Consider the following 12779-nt stretch of genomic DNA (forward strand, 5'->3'; position numbering starts at 1 on the left):
CTCACAGTTCCTTGAAGATGGAGTCACGCATAGACAGGGTAGTGAAGAAGGCATTTGGTATGCTTGCCTTTATTGGTTAGTGCATTGAGTATAAGGGTTGAGAGGTCATGTTGCAGCTATACAGGACATTGGTCAGGCCACTTTTGGAATACTGAGTTTAATTCTGGTTGTTAAACGTGAGAGGATGCAGAAAAGATTCACAAGTATATTGCCGGGATGGTGGGTTTGAGCTATAGGGAGATGCTGAATAGGCTGGGGTTATTTTCCCTGGATTGTTGGGGGTTGAGGGTAGACCTTATAGAGTCTTATAAATCTATGAGGGGTGTGGATAGGGCAAACAGCCAAGGTCTTTTTCCCATTGTAGTGGAGTCGCTAACAATTGAATTGTGCCAGCTATGAAATAAAAAGTTTTGTTGTGACTGTTGGGGCAGTGGGTAACAAGTTTAAAAGTGTGGCGCTGGAAAAGCACAGCAGTTCAGGCAACAGAGGAGCAGAAGAATGGGCATAAGCTCAGGAATGGCTTATGCCTGAAACGTCGACTCTCTTGCTCCTCAGATGCTGCCTGACCCGCTGTGATTTTCCAGTGCCACACTTTTTGACTCTGATCTCCAGCATCTGTAGTCCTCACTTTCTCCCAGTGGATAAAAAGCCAAGTCTCCCTCCTCACCTATTCCTGAACAACATACAGGAATAATCCAAATTTGGGGATGCAAGGGAAAATTATGCAAATGACAGATTCTACATTTCTGAATCAGATGGTCTCACTATCCTGGGATCAGCACTGTCGAGAGAAATCATAGGTCCTAGTCCTTGCCTTACTCTGTGTGCCCTATTCCCCCCTCGCATCTTTTGGGTATCTATAATTGGAAACCACAGTCACAGTAGGTTGGATTGTTTTATATAGGTTTATCAAAATCACTTGGCTTTTATATTTCTGATGAAGAGCTTTTGCCCGAAACGTCGATTTTTCTGCTCCTCAGATGCTGCCTGAACTGCTGAGCTTTTCCAGCACCACTCTAATCCAGAATTTTTCTTCCATACCAATAAAATCATTGCTGAGTTGATTGTGACCTTCCTATTGCTACACCCAGCAACATCCATGGTGGTTTGGTGGTTAGCACTGCTGCCTCACAGCACCAGGGACTGGGTTCAATTCCAGCCATGGGTGACTGTGTGGAGTTTGCACATTCTCCCCATGCCTGCGTGGGTGTCCTCCTGATGCTCTGGTTTCCTCCACAATCCAAAGGTGTGCTAGTTAGGGGTGAATTGGCATTACTAAATTGCCCATAGTGTTCAGGGATGTGTAGGTTAGGTGCATTAGTCAGGGGCAAATGTAGAGTAATGGAGAATGGGTTTGGGTGAAATACTGTTCGTAGGGTCAGTGTGGACTTGTTGGGCCAGAGGGCCTGTTTCCACTCTGTCAGGATTCTAAGATACATTCTAAGACACTTGACTCCATTGGAAATGAAAAATCTGTTTAACTCAGTCTTGGATATATTCAATATTCCAGCCTCCAATACCCTTGGGAAAAGATTACTGAACCTTTGGGAAACAATTTCCTCCTGGTCTCAATGAGAAATAATAAACTAAAAGAGGATTTATTACCCTACTCCAGCACCAGCAGTGATTCATCGAATTCCTACAGTGTGGAAGCAGGCCATTTGGCCCATTGAATCCTAACTCTAAACAGCATCCCATTCAGACTCACTCCCAACAGTGATCATCGTTGTTTGCATGGAGCCAAGGAGAACATCAGGAGATCTGGGATTGTAGAAAAATTTAAACACAATGTGAAAGTGCCAGAATGCCATTTCTTCAGAAAGGGGTTCATGCTGAAGCCAAACCTGTGTGAGTGTGCCAAAAATTGCTGTTGCGGTTCGCACCATATCAGAGTAGGACAAGAACAGAAAGTGCTGCAGAAATTCAGCAGTTTGAGTATATATTGCCCCTTTAAGCGTTCCTGTGGTCCCCACGTTGCTTGCGTTTACATTACCCCTTTAAGCACTGGCCTTGGAGAAAGCAGGAACGGAGACGAAGGGGCGGGGCCGAGCCGCGGTGCACTGTGGGCTCCGTGCCGAGCCGCGGTGCACTGTGGGCTCCGTGTCGGGCCGCGGTGCATTGTGGGCTCCGTGTCGGGCCGCGGTGCATTGTGGGCCCAGGCGGCTCGGGACGTCCGCCATGAACCCGGAGCTGCGGAAGGAGCGGGAATCGGCGAGTTTCCTCACAGAGGGCCTGACACACATTCTCGATGGAGGCGCCGAGAAAACCCGACGCCGGAGGGAGATCGGTGAGACAACCGGGGCGGGGGGGGGGACTCTCCCCGGAACATCTGGGGTCAGGGCCGGGAGTGTGGGGGGCATTGGGGCGGAAGGTGCAATGGTGAGGAATGTCGGGGGAGGGGGAGGGGGAGGAGCAGGCTGAAGTTCAAGCAAGGTGTGCAGGGAAGTCATAGGGATGTACAGCACAGAAACAGACCCTTCGGCCCAACCCGTCCATGCTGTCCCAGATATCCCAACCCAATCTAATCCCACTTGCCAGCACCCGGCCCATATCCCTCCAAACCCTTCCTATTCATATAACCATCCACATGCCTCTTAAATGTTGTAATTGTACCAGCCTCCACCACATCCTCTGGCAGCTCATTCCATACACGTATCATCCTCTGTGTGAAAGCGTTGCCCCTTAGGTCCCTTTTATATCTTTCCCCCTCTCACCCTAAACCTATGCCCTCTCATTCTGGACTCCCCGACCCCAGGGAAAAGACTTTGTCTATTTATCCTATCCATAAGGTCACCCCTCAGTCTCTGACGCTCCAGGGAAAACAGCCCCAGCCTGTTCAGCCTCTCCCTGTAGCTCAAATCCTCCAACCCTGGCAACATTCTTGTAAATCTTTTTTAGATTAGATTACTTACAGTGTGGAAACAGGCCCTTTGGCCCAATAAGTCCACACCGATCTGCCGAAGCACAACCCAACAAGACCCATTCCCCTACATTTACCCCTGCCCCTAACACTATGGGCAATTCATCTAACCTGCACATTTTTGGACTGTGGGAGGAAACCGGAGGAAACCCACGCAGACACGGGGAGAATGTGCAAACTCCACACAGTCAGTTGACTGAGGTGGGAATTGAACCCGGGTCTCTGGCGCTGTGAGGCAGCAGTGCTAACCACTGTGCCACCGTGACACCCTCTCAAGTTTCAAAACATCTTTCCGTTAGGAAGGAGACCAGAATTCCACGCAATATTCCAACAGTGGCCTAACCAATGTCCTGTACAGCCGCAACATGACCTCCCAACTCCTGAACTCAATACTCTGATCTTTGTTCCGCAACACTCCCAGGACCTTACCATTAAGTGGTAAAAGTCCTGCTAAGATGTGCTTTTCCAAAATGCAGCACCTCACATTTATCTGAATTAAACTCCATCTGCCACTTCTCAACCCATTGCCACATCTGGTCAAGATCCTGTTGTGATCTGAGGTAACCCTTTTCGCTGTTCATGCTCGCATCCAAATGCTGGACCGTGAGTGTATGTTTGAGTGTGCGAGGGTGGCGGCAGGACGCTAAGGAAGATTGTGTTGTGTTGGAGAAGCTCGGAGGCTGACTGGAAACTGTAGCCTTTCGGCAGCTAGTGAGCTGTTGGCATTATCATAACAAGTCAGTCATGTGGAGTAATGAGTGCTTTTCTTTTCAAATGATAATATAGCGCTGTCTGTACACCTGTTGTCTCATACGCATTCCACAAAGATCAAATATCCAAAGAACTGTAGATGCTGGGAAATCAGAAACAAAAATCAAAATTGCTAGTAAAACACCAGCAGTTTCTGTTTTTGTTCCATGAAGACCAAGGTCAGTTATAACATCTCTCCACACTGTCACTACCTTTGACAAACTTGCTAGGTATATTAAAAAACTTAAAACTGCTGGAGAAACTAAGCAGGTCTACCTTATCTGTGGAGAGGAAGCAGAGTTAAGGTCTTGAGTCCAGTGACTCTTCTTCAAGGCGGTTAGCAGCTCAGAAGAGGTGGAGAGAAAAGGAGTGAGTGGATAAGTGGAGAGGGAGCCCAGAGAGAGTGACAGAGAAGAAAGGTGGTCAGTCAGAGTAATTGCAGATGGTAAGCCAGAGAAGAGGATAAGCTAGTTAGGTGATTGTGGGTTGGTGTTACTGAAAGGAGCAGGGATGGGTGGTAATAGGTGTGGAAAAAGATGTTCACCCTCTAAAGTTGTTTGCAATATCCCCATGTGGAAGGTGAAATGTTCTTCCAGCTTACACCAAACACTGCTATAAGCCTGAGACTGAAATGTTTGACTAGGGAACACGGTGGCATGTTGAAGTGGCAGGCATTTGTAAATTTAGGTCTGTATTTATGACTTGAACATAGACAGGATGACTGCTTTGCAGAACACCTATGTTCTGTCTCCCCATTGTAGAGGAGACCACAGTGTGAGCAGTGAGGACAACAGACTAGATTGAGTGCAATGCAGGTAAAACACTCTGGAGCCTTGGATAGTGAGGAGGGAGGAAGTAAATGGGTAAATTGTATGAGAAAGTGCCGCGGAGTTCTCCTGAGTAAACAAGCGTGTCTCAGAGGGAATGCTGACAAGGAAAGGGAGGGGATGATGTCTGGTGGCATGCCGCAGTAAGTGGTGGAAATGACAGTTTATGATCTTTTTGAATGTGGATGTTGGTGATGCAGAAAGTGAGAACTAGGGAACCCTATTGTTCTGGGAGGGAAGATAAGAGACCGGGGGTAGAAGTGTAGGAAGCGTGTCAGATACTGCTAAGGGCTCTGCCAACCATGGTGGTGAGAGATCTACAGTTGAGGGTAAAATTTGGCGTCTTCAGAGACTTCCTTTTGGAAGGTGGCATCGTCAGAACTGATCAGATGGAAAAATGGGGAGATTGGTAAGAAGTCCCTATAGGAAGCAGAGTGTGAGGATGTTTAGTCCAGGTAACTGTGGGAGTCAGTGGGTTTGCAGTGGACATCAGTAGCCAAACTATTCTCAGACATGGAAACAGATGTTGAGAAGAGTCAGAGATGGACTATGTGAAGGTGAGAGCAAGGTCCAAATTGGAAGCAAAATTGACAAAATATTTTCCAATTCCAACTGTGCGAAGAGAGCAGCCCCAATGATGCCATCGATCCCACTGTCTCCCATAGTTATCTGGACCATACATCCTCACTCCCTGCTTCCTGTATTGAAAAAGCTGCAGAACCTCTACTCCATGCCTGTGACTCTCCTGTGTTTTCTCTTGGCTTATCGACTGTTTACGTTTTGATCAAGAACAGTGTTTTCCCTCCCACGCTATACATTGTTATTGAGAGAAACTCCTACATGTTTGTCTGGAAAGTTTCAAATTATGTTTATGTATAGAGAATACTTTTGAGAAGAGTGGTTAGCAATACTTGAAGGTGCGAGTCCAGCGTGTTTATTGGAGGCATGTGAGACTCGATAACATGAAATCTTATGTTGCCTGGCCCACTGTTAACCGAAGTTCTCTAGTAACTAGCTTTTCTGGCAGCTTGTGACTTTTATTTTTTAAAATGTTCAGATGATGTGTTTTTAAGAAAATACAGCCCATTATAACAATAATAATAGAATCGTTAGTATAACCAAAACTTACCCGGCTACTGCTTGGAGCAAGAATGAAACTGATAATCCATTTTTGTTTTAAAGCTGGCTTGGTGGTTGTGGTGTGAATTGTGGTTTTTAGTTAGGGTTCAAAAACTCAAATTGCTGGAGAATCTGAAGTCTAGCGGCATCTGTGAAAGCAGAGTTAATGTTTCAGGTTCAGTAATCCTTCGTTAAGACTGTTCAGTTGTGAATGTTTTAGTGGAACCCTGTTAATCGTCCAGTTGCTTCCCCTCGAAGACCAGCATCATGATCCATGTTTGGAATAATGTAACTTCGCGTTAGTCAAGATCTTTGATTAACCAGCACCAAGCATTCCAGATAGCAGATTTTAGTTTTGTTGGTTATAACTGTTGAGGTACACTTATACAGAATCTTTCTTAGACCATGCAATCCAATACTAAGTCATGGTGTCTATATTACAGAAAGGATTTAAACTTCCCTGGTGAAAGTGCAAGGTTGATGCTGGAGTTGAGATGTTATTGTCTGGGAAGACTGAACAAGTTTGTTTGTTTGAGACGGCTAAGAGGTGGACTCATAGCTCCAACTTTGTCATGTCCTCTTAGTCTAGATTCTCCCCCACAGAACTAATTTCTCGATATCTACCCTGGTGATTCCTTTTCACTCACTAACTCTGAGGTCATATTTTCAGTCTCCTACTGGTTAATGCAATATTTTGTATTTTACCGAAAACTGATCAAATTCTTTGAATCTGCTGCACAGCATATGTAGGTCAAGCTAGGAGCATCTTGTTAAAAGCTTCTTGATGTATGCAGATTGTTCTCAAGATATTTGCTTGAATGCCTCAATGTGAGCACTTACTCTGATTATGCCATTGTAACTTGAGCTCTACAATCTGTTTAAAAAAAACTGGGGCAGAAGTCACATTGAATACATGACTGACCCTGCCTCTCGGTTAAAATACACAGTGAGTGAAATCATAGACAAAGAACCTGTATGTAAGTTACAAAGGTAGTAGGTTAGGAGCAATGTACCTCACTGTACAGGATGATAAAATTATACTGTTGGCTTCTGAATAAAGGGAGGTCAAACTTAGCAATATCTCAGACAGATGGCATAAGTTTAAGGTGAGGAGTAAGTGGTTTAGAGGAGATGTGAGAATTTTTTTAACCCAGAGGGTGGTAGAAATATGGAAGGTGCTGCCAGAGAGGGTAGTGGAGGCAGGTACTCTTAGAATATTTAAGAAGCATCTGGGTGATCGCTTAAAATGCCAAAGCACAACAGGCTATGGATCCAGCCCAGGTAAATGGGATTAGTGTATGATGTGGAGGAACTGGTGTTGGACTGGGGTGTACAAAGTTAAAAATCACTCAACACCAGGTTATAGTCCAACACATTTATTTGGAAGCACTAGCTTCTGGAGCGTTGCTCCTTCATTAGGTGGTTGTGGCGAATAAGACCATAAGACACAGAATTTATCACAAAAGATTACAGTGTCATGCAACTGAATTGATATACTGAACAAACCTGGATTGTTGTTAAGTCTTTTATCATCTAAAATGGGTTGCAGGTTTTGGGTTAATTAATATGTAAATTCCACAACTACTTTTGAGTCACCTTCTCATGATAACTTAAGGTTTTATATTTTTTTAAAAATGGGCGGCGTGGTGGCTCAGTGGTTAGCACTGCTGCCTCACAGCGCCAGGGACCCGGGTTCAATTCCCATCTCGGGCAACCGTCTGTGTGGAGTTTGCATGTTCTTCCTGTGTCTGCATGGATTTCCTCCCATAGTTGCAGTAGTCAGAAGTAAATGTAAGGGAATGGGTTTGGGTGGGTTACTCTTTGGAAGGTCGGTATGGACTTGTTGGGCTGAAGGGCCTGTTTCCATAATGTAGGAAATCTAATCTTAAAAAAGGGTAATATTTCAGCTCAGACAATGCATTAAATGTGTGAGGTGAGAGTCTGGCTGTATCCCAATCTTGAATCAGACTGCTTCTATTTTCAAAGTGGAATTTACAAAATATCACATGTATTGACAGCCTGCAGATTGTGCATCTTTTGAGCAAAATAGAATGTATCTGCAACTACAAATTCACCACATAGACGTGTGTGTGAAAGCTTGGTAAAGTGGGTGTGAATGAGTATAAGCCTATGAGAGGGTCTGTGTGTGTGTGTTTACGAGAGAGGGTCTGCGTGAGTGTATGAGTGTGTGTGTGTATAGTGCAGTGGATCACCTGTAGCGTGACATGAACCCAAGGTCCTGGTTGAGGACATCCCCATGGGTACAGAACTTGGCTATCAGCCTCTGCTCGGCCATTTTGCATTGTTGCCTGTCCTGAAGTCTGCCTTGGAGGATGGTCACCCGAAGATCTGAGGCTGAATGTCCCTGACCGCTGAACTGTTTCCCGGCTGGGAGGGAACACCCTTGTCTGGTGATTGTTGCATGGTGTCCATTCGTCCATTGTCATAGCATCTGCTTGGTCTCGCCAATGTACCATGCCTTGGGGCATCTTTGCCTGCAGCATATAAGATAGACTGTGTTGGCTGTGTCACGTGAGTACCTGCTGAGTACACGGTGGGGTGGTATCCTTACAGGTAATGGTGGTATCTGTGTTGACACTCTGACACGTCTTGCAGTGGTTGACATGACAGGGTCGTACGGTGTTGTGGTTGTTGTTGTCCTGAAGGCTGGGCAGCACACCAGACCGGTGTTCCCTCCCAGTTGGGGGAAAACTTCAGCGGCCAGGGGCATTCGTCCTGGGATCTTCGGGTGACTATCTTCCAAGGCAGACTTCAGGATTTACATATTTATGAACTGAAACCTGCAACCCAATTCTAAAAGATGAAAGACTTAACAACAATCCAGGTTTGTTCAATATATAATTTTGGTTGCGTGACTGTATCTTTTGCTATAAATTGTCTTATGATCCTGTTCTGCAACGACCTGATGAATGAGCAGCGCTCCGAAAGCTATTGCTTCTGAATAAACCTGTTGGACTATAACCTGAATTAGTGTAGTTTATTGGTTGGCATAGACACAGTGGGCTGAAGGGCCTGTTTCCATGTTGTATGACTCTGACATGTTCGTTGAGATTCAGGTATGTATTGAGCATTTTTGCTTTGATATTGTGTTCCCAGAATTACCATTTACCTGTATATTCTAAAACCCTTTTGTATGCAAAAGCAGCTGAAAGTAGATGAAAAATACTTTACCTAGCACCTTTCACAGACTTAGGATATCTCAAAATGGTTTACAGCCAATGAAATATTTTTGAAGCAAACCTTTGTTACAACATAGAAACTGCAGCAACAAGTTTGCACACAGGAAGCTTTCTGATCTTTTGGCTTCTGCTATTTTAGTTCAAGGTAACCATAACGCTGCTTCATCATCTTTTTTTTGTTTCCTTGTGTCAGTCACCCAATCCTCCTGTCCTGCTGTGTTTAAATATCTGGCTACTGTGTTTTAGTATCTGGCTACAGCATCCTGTTGTCTCGTCTTAGTCCTTCCTCCTCCTAACAGTCCCATCTCCATCTTTTGTCTTGACCATTTCCTCCCTGTCCTTGCAGTAGACGACAATGTTATTTTGATCTCTTGGATTGGCTCTGATTTGGTCTTTCCTAGTTCCACCATTCATCTATCTCAACAGCCTCTCCTCCACAGTGTCCAGTTGTTCCCTTTACTCAATGTTCTCCATGTTTCCATATCGAATAACAAAGCCAGTCTCAAAATTGTCTTGAAGATTCGTCCTTCCAGTTTTAAAGATACTTTGTGGTGATGTAGCACCTGTCCTGCACCTGTTCCAATTTCTCTAACCACAGCTAAAACGTAGTCTAATTTCCATTATCATACATCTTATTGTTGTCACTGACCTTCCAGGTACTTGTAACTACTCATTTCATACAGAAATGTCCCAAATATTGATCAAATGTTTTATTCCAGATAACCAGGCAGCAAAGGATAGAACTGGAGCCTAATTGTTACATACTTGTTTGGTGACAACATGACACACGCTATAAGCAAGCACCTCCAAACCCAACATTACTTGTATGTCTTTTGGGGAACCCTGTAACAGACTTACCCCACAACAACAAAAAAACAGACTTTTAAAAGCAACTTAGTAACTCAAATTAAGATGGCATTTCTGTGGTGGGTGATGCATTCCAGTCCTCCCGGTGTCCACTGTTGAGGGAAGTCCTCAGGCTATTGGTGAATAGCATTTCCTCTCTTCTGCAGTGACCCGCAGGTACAGAAACAGCTGCAGAAGAGGGACAGGGTGTCAGGTTGAAGGACTGTCCACTGCCAAGCCACTTTTACAGGCCCAAAGGCAAAGCCAAGAAGAGCTCACTTCACCTGTCTGGCCTCCTTTTGGTGCTGGTTGGCTGAAGATTGGGAGTGAGGTGCAACCAGAAATTGCGCAGCAGTCCCTCTGATACTGAAGGAGGAATGTCAACCTCTCCAAGCTCAAGGGTGTAGGTTGCCAAAAGGTCCAAGAATTGGCTTAGCCATCCATTGGCAGAGTTTGCTGCTTGCAACTCCCCTTTTGCCAATCCAGCCCATGCAGTGAATTCCTTTGCACAATGTGGAATGCTTGGGTGTGGAGCCAAGACCAATAATGGTCAGCTTGGAGGGCTGCACACACTTTACTGCATCACTCCCATCAACGTAGTCTTCTGGTCCTGACTTGCATTTACTGTCTCCATAAATATTTCTGTGCTGGTCACTGCCAGAGCTCCATGTGGGAGCAGCTTCCACATTCTATTCACTCTCTGGGTAGAGGTTTCTTGTGCACTCTTTATTTGATTTATTTGTGGCCTTAGTTATGGACATGCTCACAAGTGGAAGTCTTTGCACCCAACAAACCCTTGTGTAATTTTGTAAGTCTCCACTAATTCATTCCTAAGTCATTCTTCTAGAATGAAGAGAGCGCAGTTATAAAGATGTTATCAGGACTGGAGGGTCTGAATTATAAGGAGCGGCTGGGACTTGTTTCACTGGAGTGTGGGAAGTTAAGGGTGACCTAGTAGAGGTTTATAAAAATCATGTGGGGTAATAAATAAGGTGAATAGCAAAGGTCTTTTCTCTAGGGTAGGGGAGTCCAAAATTAGAAGGCATAATTTTAAGGTGAGAGGAGAAAGATTTAAAAGGGAGCTGAGGGGCAACATTGTCTCTCACATGGTGGTTCATATGTGGAATGAACTGTTTCCATGCTGTATGAGTGTCTCTGTTGCTGTCCCTTCATCCCAAGCACCCAGTATTTTGTCTTCTATATCGTCCCACATTGCAGTTACTATTAGGGGCCTGTCGACAATTCCCATCAGTGACGACTTTGCTCTACTATTTCTCAACTCCATCCAAACCTGTTCTTCACCCTGATTTCCTGAATCAAGATCATCTTTAATGTCATCCTTGATTACCAGTGTTACACCTCCACCTTTACCTACTTTCCTATTCTTGAACGTCATACACCTCTCATTATTTAAGGCTCCATCTTAGCATCCTGCACCCATGTCATCTCTGGCACCTAATGATTGCTTCAGATTGGGAACTCTGAGAGAAGAGACAAGAAACCCCAAAGACAATATGAATGGGCGTGAGGGTGATGCAGGTAGTGGAATGGCAGCTGCGAAGTGCAGACATGTCAGCCATAATAAAGCTGAGCTTTGTTCACTGGAGTTCAGTAACGACAACTAATGACTGAAGCTGTGATCCCAATTGCTGCCTGAGTTCTAATGGCAGACCAGGCAGTGAGGTGGTGATGCTCCAGCCAGTGAACAGGCAGACGATGAGTGGAACCTTTCCCCCCTTCATGGGGGGATCTGTTTTGAGGGGCATAGATTTAAGGAAGGGGCAGAAGGTTTGGAGGAGATATGTGGAAAATGTTTTCACCTGGAGGCTGGTGGGAATGTGGAACTCACTACCTGTAAGGGTGGGAGAGGCAGAAACCCTCAACATTGAAGATGTATATAGATATAAACTTGTGATGCTATGGCCAAGTGCTGAAAAATGGTGTTAGAATACTTAGGTAGTTGTTTTTGACTTGCATTGCAATGCACCAAAGGTCCCTTTTCTGTGCTGTAGATCTTTATGACTTGATGATTTTGAGACACTCAATAACTGTGTACTGAGTAAGCAGGTAGTGAAGGGTTACACCTGAAAAGGTATTGGTGTCACTAAAAGGAGCTGCTGATCTTGATCTTACACTGACCCGCTCTTGCCTGAGTTTTGTGTTTAAATATTCAACAGGCATGTTGCTGCACCTGTTGGATTACCTCGCAACTGAAAATAGCTTCCTACCACCAATCACCTGAATGTTCATTACGTTAGTCAGCCTTGTCAAAAAGAAAATCTTTCAAACCCCTTTTAACAGGGCTGTGATGAAAAAATGTGGAAGGAATTTGCAGAATTTTGAAAGGATTGAGGGTGTCTTTAATCTTTTCATAAAGGCATTCTTAAACAACCTAAGAACTGCAGTGTAAATCAATGTTCTAACATGAAAATAATTTCTCTGCTTGAGAATTCACTTCCACAGGAAATGAGCCTCAGTTTGCTTTTCTAAAAAGAAATTGTACATTGCTACTCTTAATGATTTGAGTATCTACACTTTTCAATCCTTTTGCACTACAACTCTGTTTAAACTCTTATTTTAAGGCTGCATTTGAGTTGGGCATTCAGGGTTCTAATCAACCTGCTCAATGTTATTACACATTACTAGAGCAGGTGGGACTTGAACCTAGGCTCAGAGATAGGGTCCCTACTACTGTGCCACAAGAGCCCAATTGCGGTTAGCGTGTAGACTGAATACAGATTGGGCTTTGCTCAAGGATATAAAATGGGCGGCACGGTGGCACAGTGGTTAGCACTGCTGCCTCACAGCGCCAGAGACCCGGGTTCAATTCCCGCCTCAGGCGACTGACTGTGTGGAGTTTGGACGTTCTCCCCGTGTCTGCGTGGGTTTCCTCCGGGTGCTCCGGTTTCCTCCCACAGTCCAAAGATGTGCAGGGTCAGGTGAATTGGCCATACTAAATTGCCCGTAGTGTTAGGTAAGGGGTAAATGTAGGGGTATGGGTGGGTTTCGCTTCGGCGGGTCGGTGTGGACTTGTTGGGCCGAAGGGCCTGTTTCCACACTGTAATCTAATCTAATCTAATCTAATCTAATCTAATCTAATCAAATCTAATCAAAAAA

The 12779-nt window shown here is 44.8% G+C and overlaps 1 protein-coding gene across 2 annotated transcripts in view; it reads left to right on the top strand.

Annotated features, from left to right (window-relative positions):
* The first annotated feature begins 2129 nt into the window (after nucleotides 1-2129).
* acox1 (acyl-CoA oxidase 1, palmitoyl) overlaps nucleotides 2130-12779 on the top strand; it is a 63408-nt gene continuing 52758 nt past the window's right edge. For both annotated transcript variants that reach the window (XM_043714325.2, XM_043714324.2), the window contains exon 1: nucleotides 2130-2287. In XM_043714325.2, coding sequence (XP_043570260.1) covers nucleotides 2179-2287 — 109 coding nt within the window. In that variant the 5' untranslated portion in view covers nucleotides 2130-2178. The remainder of the gene's footprint in view (nucleotides 2288-12779) is intronic.

Source organism: Chiloscyllium plagiosum, unplaced genomic scaffold (genome assembly GCF_037043375.1).
Source record: "Chiloscyllium plagiosum isolate Xiang-an unplaced genomic scaffold, Cpla_swu_hap1 HiC_scaffold_25, whole genome shotgun sequence".
In the NCBI taxonomy this organism is placed as follows: domain Eukaryota; kingdom Metazoa; phylum Chordata; class Chondrichthyes; order Orectolobiformes; family Hemiscylliidae; genus Chiloscyllium; species Chiloscyllium plagiosum.